The sequence below is a fragment of the Bubalus bubalis genome, chromosome 14 (genome assembly GCF_019923935.1).
Source record: "Bubalus bubalis isolate 160015118507 breed Murrah chromosome 14, NDDB_SH_1, whole genome shotgun sequence".
Classification (NCBI taxonomy): domain Eukaryota; kingdom Metazoa; phylum Chordata; class Mammalia; order Artiodactyla; family Bovidae; genus Bubalus; species Bubalus bubalis.
Genome location: NC_059170.1, coordinates 18,556,086 through 18,573,776, shown reverse-complemented (window position 1 = coordinate 18,573,776; position 17,691 = coordinate 18,556,086). Strand labels below are relative to the sequence as shown.

At 43.9% G+C, this 17,691-nt stretch overlaps 1 protein-coding gene across 4 annotated transcripts in view; it reads left to right on the top strand.

The window, feature by feature from the left end:
• CNBD2 (cyclic nucleotide binding domain containing 2) overlaps nt 1-17,691 on the top strand; it is a 63,825-nt gene that overhangs the window by 1,360 nt on the left and 44,774 nt on the right. For 2 of the 4 annotated variants that reach the window (XM_044927694.1, XM_044927696.1), the window contains exons 2-3: nt 2,180-2,233; nt 15,275-15,412. In XM_044927694.1, the coding sequence (XP_044783629.1) occupies nt 2,180-2,233; nt 15,275-15,412 (192 nt within the window). Of the gene's footprint in view, nt 1-2,179; nt 2,234-12,508; nt 12,575-15,274; nt 15,413-17,691 lie in introns of those variants that run through there. The other 2 variants (XM_006072452.3, XM_044927695.1) reach the window with 2 other exon arrangements.

Genomic DNA, 17,691 nt, shown 5'->3' with positions numbered 1-17,691 from the left:
GATTAAATAGTAAAGACTTTGGGAAAAAGTGAAAGTGTTAGTCACTCAGTGGTGTCCAGCTCTTTGCGACCCCATGGACTGTAGCCTGCCAGGCTTCTTTGTCCATGGAGTTTTTCAGGCAAGAATACTGGAGTGGGGTGCCATTCCCTTCCCTGGGGGATCTTCCAGACCCAGGGACCGAACCTGGGTCTCCTGCATTGCAGGCAGATTCTTTACTGTCTGAGCCACAGGTAAAGAAAAGTCTTTTTAAATGTTTGTCTTCATTAAGTAAATTGCTGTCTCTGAGCTCTAGCTTCACTATCTGTAAAATGTGGATGTACTAGAACCTACTTCATCAGGAAGGAGAATTCAATGAGATGATGTAGGTAAAAGCATGTAGTTCTGACTGCACTTAGGTAAGTGATAGTATATTCTGTTTGACAGCTGGCTCTCAAATATGTTTCGTATGCCCATTTTAGGGCTTCCCTGGTGGCTCAGAGGTCAAATAATTGGCCTGCAATGCGGGAGATCCGTTGGTTAGGTTAGGGTTCAATCCCTGAATTGGGAAGAGGGCATGGTAACCCACTCCAGTATTCTTGCCTGGAGAATCCCCATGGACAGAGGAGCCTGGTGGGCTATAGTCCATGAGGTTGCAAAGAGTTGGACATGACTGAGCGACTAGGCACACACAAGCAAACTCACATGCCCATTTAAAGGCTTCCCAGATGGCTCAGTGGTAAAGAATCCACCTTCCAGTGCATGAGACACAGGAGATCAGCATTTGATCCCTGAAGAGGGAAGATTGCCTGGAGAAGGAAATGGCAACCCACTCCAATATTCTTGCCTGGAAAATTCCAGGGACAGAAGAACCTGGTGGGCTACAGTTCATGGGGTCACAGGAGTCAGACACGACTACATGCACACAATCATGCCCATTTTACAGACAAGAAAACAGAAAGACGGGTCCTTTATGAAAGGTTTTATATAACCCTTGTAGTTCCTTTGATTTCTGCGCAGAAGGAGTTGGCCTCTTTGACAACCATCAACACGCCAGTGGCCCTGGTATAAAACTTGCCTACCCCATAGGATGTGCTCTTGTAGTTGAGTTAAAGTAGATCCTCACAGAACAGTGTTCACAGTCTGAAAACCCTGAAATTCATCTTCACAATGAATCTTTAATGTTTTAGCGGGAGCCAGTCTCCTTCCTTTAGACAAGGTACTCTTTTCCAGTCAACCTTAGTCCCCACCACTCCCTCTCGTTCTTTGAAGTAGAATGTTGTTTCATGTTACATTAACATTCAGAATAGTTGATTTACTATTGCTCTCAGGTGGTTGCTTTCCTAAAAGCTGATATTTTTCTGTCTTTTCAGCAGTGGGAAAAACAGGAGTCTAGGGTTTGTTATACCTACCAGCTTCAAACCTCTACTTCCTCTGCCACGACCTTGGCGGCTGGGTTTGCTGCCCTGAGTGAACCAATAGTCCTGTTTCCTGTGTGGTAACAGGCAGTGGGTATCCAAGGCTAAGAAGCCTGTTGTGAGGATGAGAGGTCCTGGAAAGCCTTCACTGGGAAGGGGACCTTTAAACCTAGACTCAAGAAGAAAAAGGATGGAATTAGGGATGTTCCAGGCAGATGGCCCTGTGTGGACTAAGGCATAGAGTGAATGGGAGCAAAGCTTTGTGGAAACTAGGCTGAGGAGTGATAGTCATGAGAAACTAGTCTTGAGAAGTGATAACTGAGGTTGGACGATCAATTAGAGATTGAATCCTAAAGAGCCTGAAATTCCATGGTGAAAAATTGAATCCTTGTCCTCTTGCAGAAGGGAACGAACTTGTGGTAGTGGGAATTCCAAATGTTAAGAGTTCTAGCCCATTTCTTTCATCCCTCTTGGAACCACAGAATATTAGAGATGGAAGGAGAGATCTCAGAGATCTACTAGAATTGTGGACCCTTAGAATGGCCGGGACCTTGGAGATTAAATCCAAAAATCAGATTCAGTTATTCTAAACTTTTAATGGGTCAATGAGCCCCCTAAATCTATTTTTTTAAAAAGTTATAGTATCTCTTCCTAGAAGAAGGATGTACTTATATACTTCTGCATACAATTTCAGGTAATTTCAGATTTCCATGAACCCATCCAGAGGACTGAGGTTATGTTTAAAATATTTATTTACATGTATTCTCTTCTCTTAAATTTTGCAGGTCAATAAGTCAAGATACCAAGAAGCAAAGGATTGGTTCAAAATCAAAAGACTAGTAAGTGTTTCTCAGAGGACAGAATTCTTTTGACTTCCTAGTCCAATGCTCTTATCATATTAGGCATTTTTATTAGCATTGAATGGTTGGAAAGCATCACCGAGTCAATGGACATGAACTTGGGCAAACCCCAGGAGACAGTGACAGAGAGGCCTAGTATGCTGCAGTCCAGGGGGTCGCAAAGAGTTGGACATGACTTAGTGGCTGAACAACAATTAGCATTAGGTTGGGAGCGCATAGAAATGGATCATAAATCATTCATTTTGTATCACTTAGCTTCCAACACAAGGCCCGACTCCCAGCTGACACTCAGTAAGTGTTGATTAGAGGACAAGCAGTGGATTGCAGACCATCTCTGTGAAGAGAGAGCTCCAAAATGATTTCCTGTCTCTTTTAGAGACTGGTGTCTTTTGATGCACACAGTTTGGGGCTTTTGGAACAGAAGCCTGGATACCTTTTTTTTTTTAAAAGCATTTTATTTGGAAATAATCATAGAGTCGTAGAAAATTGCAAAAAGAGTGCAGACTTCACTCAGTTTTCCTCAATGGTAACATCTTGTATACCCATAGTACAATATAGTTGTACAAAACCAGAGAGTTGACATTGACCTAATCATTATTCAGTGTTTGCCAGTTTTATATGCACTCATTTGTATATGTGAGGAGGCCTGTGCAGTTTTGTTCTATGTGTAAATTCATGTAACTATTCTACCATCAATATCTAGAAATATTTGATCACCACAAACATCCCTCATGCTGCTGCTTTATAATCATGCCCATTCCTCTCCCATACCCCGTATTCCCAACCATAGGTAACACAAATCTGTTCTTCATCTCTTTAGTTTTTTTCATTTCAAAATGTTATATAAATGGAATCATGTAGTATGTAACTTTTGGGGACTGGGTTTTGTTTTTTTTTTAACTCAGAATAATTCCCTGGAGATTCCTGCCTCAGAGCAACTGAGCTTGTGGAAGCCCATGCACCTAGAGCCTCTGCTCTGCAACAGGAAGTTCAGTTCAGTCGCTCAGTCGTGTCCGACTCTTTGCGACCCCATGAATCGCAGCATGCCAGGCCTCCCTGTCCATCACCAACTCCCGGAGTTCACTCAAACTCACGTCCATCAAGTCAGTGATGCCATCCAGCCATCTCATCCTCTGTCGTCCCCTTCTCCTCCTGCCCCCAACCCCTCCCAGCATCAGAGTCTTTTCCAGTGAGTCAACTCTTCGCATGAGGTGGCCAAAGTACTGGAGTTTCAGCTTCAGCATCATTCCTTCCAAAGAAATCCCAGGGTTGATCTCCTTCAGAATGGACTGGTCAGATCTCCTTGCAGTCCAAGGGACTCTCAGGAGTCTTCTCCAACACCACAGTTCAAAAGCATCAATTCTTTGGCACTCAGCTTTCTTCACAGTCCAACTCTCACATCCATACATGACCGCAGGAAAAACCATAGCCTTGACTAGACGAACCTTTGTTGGCAAAGTAATGTCTCTGCTTTTCAATATGCTATCTAGGTTGGTCATAACTTTTCTTCCAAGGAGTAAGCATCTTTTAATTTCATGGCTGCAGTCACCATCTGCAGTGATTTTGGAGCCCCAAAAAATAAAGTCTGACACTGTTTCCACTGTTTCCCCATCTATTTCCCATGAAGTGATGGGACCAGATGCCATGATCTTCGTTTTCTGAATGTTGAGTTTTAAGCCAACTTTTTCACTCTCCTCTTTCACTTTCATCAAGAGGCTTTTTAGTTCCTCTTCACTTTCTGCCATAAGGGTGGTGTCATCTGCATATCTGAGGTTATTGATATTTCTCCCGGCAATCTTGATTCCAGTTTATGCTTCTTCCAGCCCAGCGTTTCTCATGATGTACTCTGCATATAAGTTAAATAAGCAGGGTGACAATATACAGCCTTGACGTACTCCTTTTCCTATTTGGAACCAGTCTGTTGTTCCATGTCCAGTTCTAACTGTTGCTTCCTGACCTGCATACAAATTTCTCAAGAGGCAGGTCAGGTGGTCTGGTATTCCCATTTCTTTCAGAATTTTCCACAGTTTATTGTGATCCACACAGTCAAAGGCTTTGGCATAGTCAATAAAGCAGAAATAGATGTTTTTCTGGAACTCTCTTGCTTTTTTGATGATCCAGCGAATGTTGGCGATGTGGTCTCTGGTTCTTCTGCGTTTTCTAAAACCAGCTTGAACGTCTAGAAGTTCACAGTTCACGTATTGCTGAAGCCTGGCTTGGAGAATTTTGAGCATTACTTTACTAGCATGTGAGATGAGTGCAATTGTGTGGTAGTTTGAGCATTCTTTGGCATTGCCTTTCTTTGGGATTGGAATGAAAACTGACCTTTTCCAGTCCTGTGGCCACTGCTGAGTTTTCCAAATTTGCTGGCATATTGAGTGAGCACTTTCACAGCATCATCTTTCAGGATTTGAAATAGCTCCACTGGAATTCCATCACCTCCACTAGCTTTGTTTGTAGTGATGCTTTCTAAGGCCCACTTGACTTCATATTCCAGGATGTCTGGCTCTAGGTGAGTGATCACACCATCATGATTATCTGGGTCATGAAGATCTTTTTTGTACAGTTCTTCTGTGTATTCTAGCCACCTCTTCTTAATATCTTCTGCTTCTGTTAGGTCCATACCATTTCTGTCCTTTATCAAGCCCATCTTTGCATGAAATATTCCCTTGGTATCTCTAATTTTCTTGAAGAGATCTCTTGTCTTTCCCATTCTGTTGTTTTCCTTTGTTTCTTTGCATTGATCGCTGAGGAAGGCTTTCTTATCTCCTCGCTATTCTTTGGAACTCTGCATTCAGATGCTTATATCTTTCCTTTTCTCCTTTGCTTTTCACTTCTTTTCTTTTCACAGCTATTTGTAAGGCCTCCTCAGACAGCCATTTTGCTTTTTTGCATTTCTTTTCCATGGGGATGGTCTTGATGGATCCCTGTCTCCTATACAATGTCATGAACCTCAGTCCATAGTTCATCAGGCACTCTATCTATCAGATCTAGGCCCTTAAATCTATTTCTCACTTCCACTGTATAATCATAAGGGATTTGATTTAGGTCATACCTGAATGGTCTAGTGGTTTTCCCTACTTTCTTCAATTTCAGTCTGAATTTGGCAATAAGGAGTTCATGATCTGAGCCACAGTCAGCTCCCGGTCTTGTTTTTGCTGACTGTATAGAGCTTCTCCATCTTTGGCTGCACAGAATATAATCAATCTGATTTCAGTGTTGACCATCTGGTGATGTCCATGTGTAGAGTCTTCTCTTGTGTTGTTGGAAGGATGTTTGCTATGACCAGTGCATTTTCTTTGCAAAATTCTATTAGTCTTTGCCCTGCTTCATTCCGTATTCCAAGGCCAAATTTGCCTGTTACTCCAAGTGTTTCTTGACTTCCTACTTTTGCATTCCAGTCCCCTATAATGAAAAGGACATCTTTTTTGGGTGTTAGTTCTAAAAGGTCTTGTAGGTCTTCATAGAACCGTTCAACTTCAGCTTCTTCAGCGTCACTGGTTGGGGCATAGACTTGGATTACTGTGATATTGAATGGTTTGCCATGGAAACGAACAGAGATCATTCTGTCGTTTTTGAGATTACATCCAAGTACTGCGTTTCGAACTCTTTTGTTGACCTTGATGGCTACTCCATTTCTTCTAAGGGATACCTGCCCGCAGCAGTAGATATAATGGTCATCTGAGTTAAATTCACCCATTCCAGTCCATTTTAGTTCGCTGATTCCTAGAATGTTGACATTCACTCTTGCCATCTCCTGTTTGACCACTTCCAATTTGCCTTGATTCATGGACCTGACATTCCAGGTTCCTATGCAATATTGCTCTTTACAGCATCTGCAACAGGAAACCCCCCCACAATTAGAGAGTAGCCCCCACTCTCTGCAAATAGAGAAAGCCTGTGTCAGCAATGAAAACCCAGCGCAGCCAAAAAAATAAATAATAAGTAAAAGTAACGTGTACATGTCAAAAATAAAATAAATACATACATATATATATATATAGGTTATCAGAAGACAAGAAATTCAGATTTTCAACAAAATTTAGATTTAGTAATTGTATTTCACTTACATTACACCACATACTACATACATTATTCCAGGGGCCCAGCTGTGCTTGTGGTGAAGAGAAAACAGGTTCAGCTAATATGGTTTGAATAAAAAGCTCCTAGGTTGTTCTGTGCATCTGTGTATATTTAGTTTTTTATTATGAAGTCCAAGAGGCTTGCTCTAGTCTCCTACCGACTATTAACTTCTTTTTGCTAACATTTTTTTTTATGATCTATGTTTGATCTTGAGATGCAGATCTATTTTATCTTTTGATGTTTTGCTGAATTGGAGAAGATTACTGATTTAGACTCTAGGTATGTAATTATGTTTGTAATTAACTCTTGTTTTTAGGGATTCTCATTCTTGATGAACCAGTGTAAATTCAGAAGCCTACATACTTCATTATCTGTTTGCTTCTTTCTCCTTTCACCGATCTGTACGCAATCCTCCTAGTTCCCAATTTTAATGAAACTGTTTTCACTGTGGTGCTCTACCAGTAGCTCTGTATTCCTTATTATACTTGACTGATTTTAGTACTTAAAATACTGATTCATTCATTTGAATAGGTTATTTATATTAATGTATTATATATATATATGATTTTATTTATTTCTTTTTTGAACTTATTTTGGCTGTGCTGGGTCTTCATTGCTGCTCAGGCTTTTCTCTGGTTGCGGTGAGCAGGGGCGACTGTAGTTTCAGTGTGTGGGCTTCTCTCTGCGGTGGCTTCTCTTGTTGCCGAGCGCGGACTCTAAGGGCACGGGGGCTTCGGTAGTTGTGGTTCCCAGACTCTAGAGTGCTGGCTCGGTAGTTGTGGCACATGGGCCTAGTTGCTGTGCAGCATGTGGGATCTTCCCAGACCTGGGATTGAACCCGTGTCTCCTGCATTGGCAGGTGGATTCTTTACCACTGAACCAACGGGGAAGCCCTATATTGATGTCTTTAAATATGCTTAGACATCTGTTTCTTGGTTTATCGGGTATAAAGGGTAACAAGATTTACAGCTATAAAAGTTGAAGAAACCCATGTACTCAGCCCTCCTACTTTCTCACCCTCTGTATATCTGTACTTTTTGGCTATATTATTCCTTGGTTCCCTTTTAATTACTCATTTCCAGCTCCTTCCCTTGCTTTTTGCAATCTTATCCTCTGTATTCAGCAAGGCTCGTTTCCTTTTTGATGTTTCTGAAATGACCTTCACTTGTAAGGTGCTTTTTTTAAAAAAGTACTTCATTTCCTAAGCTCTGCCAATGCCATCTCCTCCAGTTGCTTCATCATCTCTTCTTTGAACTATTGCGTCTTCGCTTTGATCTCTTGCTTTAAAATTCATTAAGCCCTTTGAGTCCTTTGTTTTTCATGATTATCATCTGTTTCATGTTAATTTTTTTCTGGTGAGTGCCTTTCATTTAACATTTTGTTTTTCTTGTTCCCTGCCTCCATTTCCAGTTTTTCTGTAATATATTTATATAGATCTGATGCTGTTTGTTTATTTATTTTATCTTTTTACTGTAACTCCCCTTTAAATGAAGTGAGTTATTCCTGGTCAAGATCTCTGTTGGAGTTGTGCATGGAGAAGGGACTAGAGAAGAATTACAGGCTGGCAGGAAGTCTTTTAAAGTCATTACTGAAGCTCCTTAGGACATGAGTTTTGTGTGAGTGAATTGGTTTAGTTTTTCCTCATGCTGGCAGATGGAGCTTGACAGCTGCAAGGTTGCAAAATTGGCCTGTCTGTGTCTATGTGTTTCCCTGGTCAGCTCACATGCCTTGCTTTTCCTTGGTGCCAGTGGTATCAGGAAAGCTCTCAGAGCCAGCTCTTTCATCACCGCCCCAGTGTTCAAGAGAAGATGGTGTTGGTTCTGCCTTCAAGATGCAGGAGCTCTAGAGCACTCTAAACTCTGCCAGCTCTCTCTCCCTGAGACCTCAGTCCCAGGCCTCCTCTATTGACTTCAATTCTCTGTGTCTTCTTGGTACTTGCCATTTCTTCATTAATGAGATGAGTTCCCACTCTGAACACCTTTGCCAGAGGGCTTTTTCTGCCACTAGATTGCTCGGCCCAGAATGCTGGTGAGTGAATGCTGGCTTAAAACTCAACATTCAGAAAACTAAGATCATGGCATCCGGTCCCACCACTTCATGGGAAATAGATGGGGAAACAATGGAAACAGTGAGAAACTTTGTTCTTGGGCTCCAAAATCACTGCAGATGGTAACTGCAGCCATGAAATTAAAAGACGCTTGCTCCTTGGAAGAAAAGCTATGACCAACCTAGACAGCATACTAAAAAGCAGAGACAGTACTTTGCCAACAAAGGTCCATCTAGTCAAGGCTATGGTTTTTCCAGTGGTCATGTATGGATGTGAGAGTTGGACTGTGAAGAAAGCTGAGCACCAAAGAATTGATGCTTTTGAACTGTGGTGTTGGATAAGACTCTTGAGAGTCCCTTGGACTGTAAGGAGATCCAACCAATTGATCCTAAAGAAAGTCAGTCCTGAATATTCATTGGAAGGACTGATGCTGAAGTTGAAACTCCAATACTTTGGCCACCTGATGCGAAGAACTGACTCATTCAAAAGACCCTGATGCTGGGAAAGATTGAAGGTGGGAGGAGAAGGGGACAACAGAGAATGAGATGGTTGGATGGCATCACCGACTCGATGGACATGAGTTTCAGTGAACTCCAGGAGTTGGTGATGGACAGGGAAGCCTGGCATGCTGCTGTCCATGGGATCGCAAAGAGTTGGACACGACTGAGTGACTGAACTGAACTGAATGCCTTTAGGAGCAGCCTTCAACCAATGTGACAGCTTCCCTAGGGAAGCAAAATTTGCCACCCCAAGATGTGTCTCTTTGGCATTAAGATTAATCTGATTATTTTTAAGAAACAGAAACCTCAGGAACCTTTCTTTTTACCCCCACTCCTACCCCCACCCCCTTAGCTGCCTAGAGAATTTAGATAAAGGACCTGGAATAGAGCTAATACCAGAGATACCTTCAAAGAATATGAACTGAGTGTGGTGGAGGAAACTCAAAGGACTCTAGCAATCAGAGTCTATTGCATGTTCCATTGTTACCCAGTCCAAGCTCACTTTGCTCACTGCACGAGAGGCCAGTGAATCCCAGGGACGAGGTGTTGAGGCAAGGAATACGAAAGCTGGCTGACGGAGAAGATGACAAATTCATACCTCAAAATAACCATCTTTTGGGGGGCCTGGATGTCAGGTTCTTTTATGGGTCAGAGATGGGGGTGGCTGAGGAAACAAAGTAAAAGACCATTGAATTCTTACGAATATTTATCTCCTAGCCTGGCAAGCCTCAGGCAGGGGGATGTGTTAGTTTCTTTTCCTTACAGTCATTCACAGGTGGGCAGGGTCAGATCCCCCTGTGAACTGAAGAAAGGCACTTTAGTGTAAGGGTCATGCAGAGGGGGCAGGGTTCTCTGAGGCAGGCCATTATGTGTGATTATAACAAAATGGGCAAAAACAAGAGTTAAAGTAAAAGTTAACCCCCCCTGGTTACACCATTGTGTGTGCAAGGCTGGCAAACGTGTTTATCAAATATTTGTTTTTTTCTATCTCCATATGAAATTGTCTTTCTTTTCAAGTCCCAAATCACAACCCCCAGCATCTTCTTTTTAAAATTTAATTATTATTAATTTATTTGTCTGCAGTGGGTCTTAGTTGTGGCATGCAGGATCTTTCAGTAGTGGCATGCAGACACTTACTTGTGGCATGTGGGATCTAGTTTCCTGACCAGGGATCAAATTCTGGTCCCGTGCATTGGGAGCGTGGTGTCTTAGCCCCTGGACCAGCAGGGAAGCCCCCCTAACATCCTCTTTTGTTTTTAAACAAAGAAGCTGAAATTTAAAGTGAGGATTTTGGCCATTTTGGCAAATTACTCAGTTTTCCTGGGTTTCTTTCAAGTATACATGTTATTAAACTTTTGTGTAATTTTCTCTTGTTAATCTGTCTCATATCAGTTTAATTTTTAAACCAGCCAGAAGAACCTAGAAAGGCAGAGGGAAATTTCTTCCTTCTTGAGAGAGGCATGTTCTGTGCAGGCTTGCTAAGGTCCCCAGCACGTTGGAGCACTAGATACCGAGTGACGTGTTCATTCATATTGTTTAGTCGCTCAGTTGTGTCTGATTCTTTGTGACCCCATGGACTGCAGCATGCCAGGCTTCTTTGTCCTTCACCATCTCCTGGAGTTTGCTCAAACTCAACATCCATTAAATAGGTGATGCCATCTAACCATCTCATCCTGTCATCCCCTTCTCCTCCTGCCTTCAGTCTTTCCCAGCATCAGGGTCTTTTCCAATGAGTTGGCTCTTTGCATCTAGTGGTCAAAGTGTTGGAGCTTCAGCTTCAGTGTCAGTTCTTCCAATGAAGGGTTCATTTCCTTTAGGATTGACCGGTTTGATCTCTTTGCTGCCCAAGGGACTCTCAAGAGTCTTCTCCAGCACCACAGCTAGAAGAACGGCCACAGTCAATTCTTTGGCACTCAGCCTCTGTCAGAAATGGTTTTTAAAGTATGAAGAAGATCAGATGATTTTTCTCCTTAGTCATGCTAACATAAATTATATTTATGGACTCTCTATTGACCATCCTTGCATTCCTGAAATAATGTTATTTTAGAATGTGGTGTTCAATTCCATTTGCTCAATTTATTTAAGATTTTAAAAGCAATATTCATAAATGAGATAAATCTCTAGCTTTCTCTTTTTATGCTACCTTTATCAGGCCTCAGTTGTCAGTTTCTCCTTACCTATTATTAATAAATAGAATTTGATAGTTTCCCTTCTTTTTATGCTCTGGAACAGTTAAGAAACATCTGGTGGACACAGGAAGAAGAGGATGGGACAAATTGATAGAGTAACATTGAAACATATACATTAGCATGTGTAAAATACAGAGCCAGTGGGAATTTGCTGTATGATGCAGGGAGCTCAAACCTGGTGCTCTGTGAAAACCTAGAGGGGTGGGATGGGCTGGGAGGTGGGGAGGGAGGCTCAAAAGGGAGGGGACTCCTGAGAGTACCTTGGACTACAAGGAGATCAAACCAGTCAGTCCTAAAGGAAATCAGTCCTGAATATTCATTGGAAGGATTGACTGAGGCTGAAACTCCAATACTTTGGCCATCTGATACTAAGGGCTGACACATTAGAAGAGATCCTGATGCTTGAAAAGATTGAGGGCCAAAGGAGAAGAGGGCAGCAGAGGATTAAATGGCTGGGTAGCATCACCTATTCAATGGACATAGTTTGAGCAAACTCCAGGAGATAGTGAAGGATAGGGAAGCCTGGCATGCTGCAGTCCATGGGGTCCCAAAGAGTGGGAGATGATGTAACAACTAACCAGTAACAATGTCATGTTTGATCTAGTAGAAAAAAGTATTTTAGAACTTAAATACTGTACTTTTGGAAGGACCTCAGAGTCATTGAGTTCCAGTCACCAAGTTCCTTTTGTTAAAAAAAAAAAAAAATTTTATTTGGCTGCACTGGGTCTTAGTTGCAGCATGCAGAATCTTTAGTTGGGGCAGGTGGGATCTAGGTTCCCCGGCCAGGGATTGAACTCAGGCCCCTTACATCAGGAGTGTAGAGTCTTAACCCCTGGACCACCAGGGAAGTCCCCCATTCAGTTCCTTTTAACACTTGGCACCCCATTTAGTTGAGGACTTCCAATTTGCTGAGTGTTCCTGATTTAATAAGATTTATGAGATTGTGCCACGTGCATACCCTCCAGGGTTGTCTCCAATTTCTAATCCCCAGAGTGGTCCCCAGGCTGAGATTTTGGATGCCCCTACCCCCATCCCAGAAGCCTCCTACTTTCTCTGAGCTGGCCCCGACTCTGCAGTCATTTAGCTACTTGGAGCCTCAGCCTCACATAGGGAGTGGGTACAAAGCCCCTCACCTTGGAATAGTTGTGAGGATTAATTGAAATAATGGGTCTGAGTGCTCACTAAATGTTAGATTCCCAGGTTCCAATTACTTCCCGTTACCCTGTCGTCCTTCCAGAATCTTCAAATGTGACATAAGGAGGTTCTGAGAATAGATTCGTTAGAACAAGGCTTCCAGCCACTGTGGTCGGGTATGAGGAATGGAGAGGAGCTCTTACCTTGCCACTGAGGGAAGCTTTGATTTCTAGTATAACTGGATTCTTGGGAGAGATTTGTGGTCCTACCCTTGAAAGGCAAAGGGATTGCTGTGCCGTTTGCCAATTCAGGAACCATGAATAGATATATGGTGTCCCATTCCTGGCAGATCCTGAGGAAGAAATTGGTGAGGAGTGTCAAGGGCCCTGGGAGGAAGAGTGGAAGATTGAACAGACAGGTATTTTGAAAAAGGGAGATGCAGGCATAGGAGGTGGCCTTGGATAAACAAGGCCACCCTGTACCTGTTGGAGTTGCAAAGGAGAGTTTCAGATTAGGCTTCAGAAAGACTGAACTCTCACCCCTGCCCTGCAGCCTACTCTGCCCTTGGCATTGGCTGCACCCGGAGCCCCTGAGAACTGCTCTGAACTCACCCTTCGTACCAGTAGGAGATTGAGAGAGAATAATGCCCAGCGCCAGGGTAGGGTAATAGATTAAACTTATGGACTCTGGAGCCAGACTTCCTGGGTTCAAATCTCTCTCACTGGGACTTCTGAGCTTCCAGTGCAGGGGGCGTGGGATCTTATCCTTGGTTGGGTAACTAGGTTTCCACGTGCCATGCTGGGCGGCCAAATGAATAAATGAATAGATGCAACTTAAAAAAACAAAAACTGTTCAAAAACAAAGCAATCCCCCCAATCCCTATCACCTATTAGTCATGTGACTAATAATAGTATTAGGCAGGTTACTTGATTTGCTGTGCCTCTCTTCTGTAAAGGGTAATGATAACATTAGTAACCTACTGCACTGATTTATTGTTGAGGGTTCAGTAAGTCAATACACGTAACAGGCTTAGAATAGTGCCTGACAATGGCCAATTGTATTCAATCAATATTAATTTTATTTAAAAATTTTATTATTATTTTTTTGGCCACACTATGCAGCTTGTGGGATCTTAGTTCCCAGACCAGGGATCAAACATGTGCCCACAGTGAGTGCAGAGTCCTGACCTCTGGATCACCAGGGAATTCCCTATAAGTATTAAATTGTATTGATAAAGCTTTTCTCCGTATTCCCTTTAGATATATGATTTTTTAAAAAATTGTTCAGTTACTGGGACTTCCCTTGTGGTCAGTGGCTAAGAATCCACGCTCCCAATGCAAGGGGTCTAGATTCAATCCCTGGTCAGGGAACTAGATCCCACATGCTGCAACTAAGACCCAGAGCAGAAAAATAAATATTTTAAAAAATTATTATAGTTACGGACAAAGTGCCTCACCGCCGCACTCCCTTTCTCACTGGCGATCACTTTCCAGAAGCCGATGTGTCTCTTTCCTCTCTGTATGTTACAATTTTATTACAAACGTGTGCATCCATAGGCAGCTGCCGTGTGCGGCCCATTTTTCAAAGTGGTTTCATACATGGCAGCTCATTTCACCTTTTCTCCACTCAGAAAAAAGGTGTTTTACCCAGTGACCCAGACACGCACTAGTGCCACGTCCAGTCCTGTGACTTTATCGAATGTAGTTTTCTTATCTGCCCCTAACATAGCTTTCACAGCTTGTTGTTATGAACCAGGAGCCAGCCAGGGTTCATGTTTTGTACTTGTTTGGAGTATTATTAATCTAGAACATCACTCATACTTGATTTTTTTCCTCGTGAGATTGACTTTTTGAGGAAACTGGGTGAGTTGATGTGGAGATTGTGTTATAATCTAGGTTTGTCTCTTTGATGTTGAACTTGCTTCCCTGTTACCCATGCTTACTTGGCAGGTAGAGAAAGACTCCAGTTCACACTGGGATGGAGAGATTTGTTCTCAGCTCCAAATCCAAATTCCAGAGAAAAGACAGGATGGCCTCTCTTGGATTAGGTGCTACATGAGTTTTCTCTTTGAGGGCTGTACCACAGTTTAGTGACTGAGAACAACACACGTTTATTTTTAATTTTTTGGCTGAAGAAAATGGCAACCCACTCCAGTATTCTCACCTGGAGAATCCCGTGGACAGAGGAGCCTGGCAGGATACAGTCCATGGGGTCACAAAGAGTCAGACACAACTGAGCAACCCACATTTTTTGGCCGCACTGCGCAGCATGTGGGATCTTAGTTCCCTGACCAGGGATTGAACCCGTGGCCCCTGCTGTGGAAGCATGGAGTCTTAACCACTGAATCACCAGGGAAGTACCCACAGCACACATTTATTATCTGAGGGAGGCTGGAAGTCTGGCACGTATTAAAATCCAGATGTTAGCAGGTCTGTGTTCCGTTCTCGAGGATGGAAGAAGGAATTTGTTTCTTTGACTTCCTGTCTTTTAGAGACCACCCACATTCCTTGCCTTAGGGCCCGTCCCTCTGTCTTCAGAGCCAACAATGTTCCATCTCCTTCAGATCCATCTGAGTTCAGCATGCAGGCTTTCCCCATCACCCCTCACTGCCTGCGGTTACTTGTGCACATTATTGGACCGAAGTGAAGGACTTGACTAAAGCTGGGCTGGTGAATATTTCAATACCTGGCTCCTGGGGAGGGAGATGCCCCATCGATAATAGTTGCCAGTTTCTAGGGCATAAATACTCCCATACTGGTCAATTTCAAGCTACCAATAGGATTTTAGCAGACTTGAAAACTTCCTGAAGATGTAGCTATGGAGAAGGAAATGGCAACCCATTCCAGTGTTCTTGCCTGGAGAATCCCAGGGATGGGGGAGCCTGGTGGGCTGCTGTCTATGGGGTCGCACAGAATCGGACACGACTGAAGTGACTTAGCAGCAGCAGCAGCAGCAGCAGCACTGCGTTTAATCCTGTTACGTTTCACCTTGCTCAGCACTATCTAGCTTGCTGTTGGCTGTTGAAATCAGCTGGTTTCCAGGGATTGTGTTTGTTTTGTTTGCACAGGGTCTGTACCAGCTCTCCATGGACATCATCATGATGAACCGAGTGTGTAAAATGTTCCGTCAAGGCCTCAGGGGATTTCGGGAATATCAGATCATTGAGACTGCTCACAGAAAGCACCCTATCTTCTCTTTCTGGGATGTAAGCTGCTGGGCTTAGCAGGTTTATAAGAGGGTTTAAAGGGGTCCAACAAATAGCACCTCACTTCCCAGCCGAGGTTCTGAATCAACTGAGAGAGAAGACAAAAGATGAAACAGCTGGGAAAACCAGCTGCCACTTTTATTGATGAGGAAACTTACATTGGGTGTCAAGCCAGATGGTTGCCTAATACTAAACCCCAGAATGAAACAGGGTTACCGACGACCCCAGTCAGGGGCAGTGTTGGACCAAGGAGGCCTCCACTGCAGTAGCTGGGTTTCCTGCCCTGTTTTCATAGCAGAGATGGGCAGAGCGGAATGTGGGCTTGAAGGGAGGGAGGTGGGGGTGATCATGGTCTATTTCTTCTTCCAGATTCACCAGAGAGTTTTAAGTTACTCCCTCTCAATGTGAAAGGAGCAGGGCTAGTCATGTTCTCCTAGTACAACTCCCTCCACATGGAGAGAAGCATCAGGAGTGGGGAAGGAGCCATCTCCCTTCCAAGGGCAATCAAAACAGCCAGAAGAATCCTGGAGTCACAGTGGAGCCAGGATTTCCCATATACCTCCCAACTTCATCTCGGCTGTCTTCTTTCCTTCTGTCCTGTCCCTCCACCTGGACAAGAAGGAGGCATTTGCAGGGCCATCCTGGTGACCATGCTTCCTAAATTTTCTAAAAGGTCTCAATTTCAGATATTTTATCCCAGCAATGGATCCTGAGGCCCTTTTCGGCTCAAAAAAGATCACCTTTCTGTTAAGTTGTTCTGGGTCCCCAAAGGTGTGTTTATTACTATCCAGGGCTCCAAAGTTTCCTCATCCAGTTCCTGGACAAACCCTACCCAGAGTCCTGTTTGCCAAAAGTGACTAGACCCAGCCCCACCTCCCCCACTACATCTGGTGATTCCCTCCGAAGTATTTCCCAGCATGGTTTCTGAAGGCTAGCAGCCAAGGAGAGGGTCACAGAGGGGTGGTGATGGGGTACACGGAAGTGTCTTAGATTGGGTTCTAAGGGGACAGCAGGTAATGTAACTGTGTGTCCGTGGCTGAGTTGAAGATGTAGCAGGAAGTAGGCACCTGGGGGCAGCTGGAGGAGAAGGATTTGCCCCATCTAAAGACATTCAAATTCACATGTTTTGAAGATGCTATGCTATGCTGCCAACAAGTCTGCAGCCAGATTCTGCCCTGAGATGAGCTATGCTATGCTGCCAACAAGTCTGCAGCCAGATTCTGCCCTGATGAGAAGGGATAGAGTAGGAGAATCGTAACCTCAGGAAGGACATTCTGGTATATTCTGGTACAGGCTGTCACACGGTGGTGAAGGGAAGGGCCCTGGAGACCAGGAGTCTCTGGGTTACCAGACTTGGGGTGATTCCTGGGCACCTGGAAGCTGAAGACCAGATGACAGGCTTGTGATCAAGGGAGTGTGAGGCTAAACTTAATAACATTGCCCTGTCCGGATGGGCCAGCCTATGGGGGTCATACGGCTTCCGGGCAGGGAACCCGGCGGGCTGGGGAGTAGCGTCAGGCAGAGAGCCATAGACTAGTTTTCAGTGAAATATATGAGTCCAGACCTCTGTGAATACTACATCTTTCTTTCATCAGCCTCCCTGAGAAGCACCAGATCGATGCACAAACTATAAATGGAGGGAGAAGACAGGGATCCAAGTGGGCTCTGGGGGAGGAGTGAGGTGTGCTCAGAGAAACGAATGAGGGTCCCAGTGTGGCTCAGCTGGTGAAGAATCTGCTTGCAATGCAGGAGACCTGGGTTCCATCTCTGGGTTGGGAAGATCCCCTGGAGAAGGGAAAGGCTACCCACTCGAGTATTCTGGCCTGGAGAATTCCATGGACTATAATCCATGGGGTCACAAAGAGTCAGACATGACTGAGCAACTTTCACTTTCCGCTTTCCCTAGTGTAGCACAGGATGGTGATCAGGGCCTTATTTGTCCCTGTTTTCCCTTCTTCTCCCCCGTCGTAGCATTTTCCCTCTTTCTCTGCCCCTTTCCCTACTCTTTCCACATCCTCCCTGCATCTGTTAGGAAATAGGGTTGGATTAGCTCATCCCTAAGACCGCCTACACCTCTTCTCCCTGGCCATCCTTTAGGCCAGGACCGTTTCATTGTGTGATTCTTGGGCAACTTCCTTCACCCACTTCAAATCCCCAGCGGGGCTGCTTAGTACTACCTGCTTTGTCCTGATGATGAAATGGAATAAGATAAGCCGTGCCTGGCTTGCTATAGGCACTTAGCGAAGATAGGCTTCATTTGTTCCTTCCTTTTTTATCCC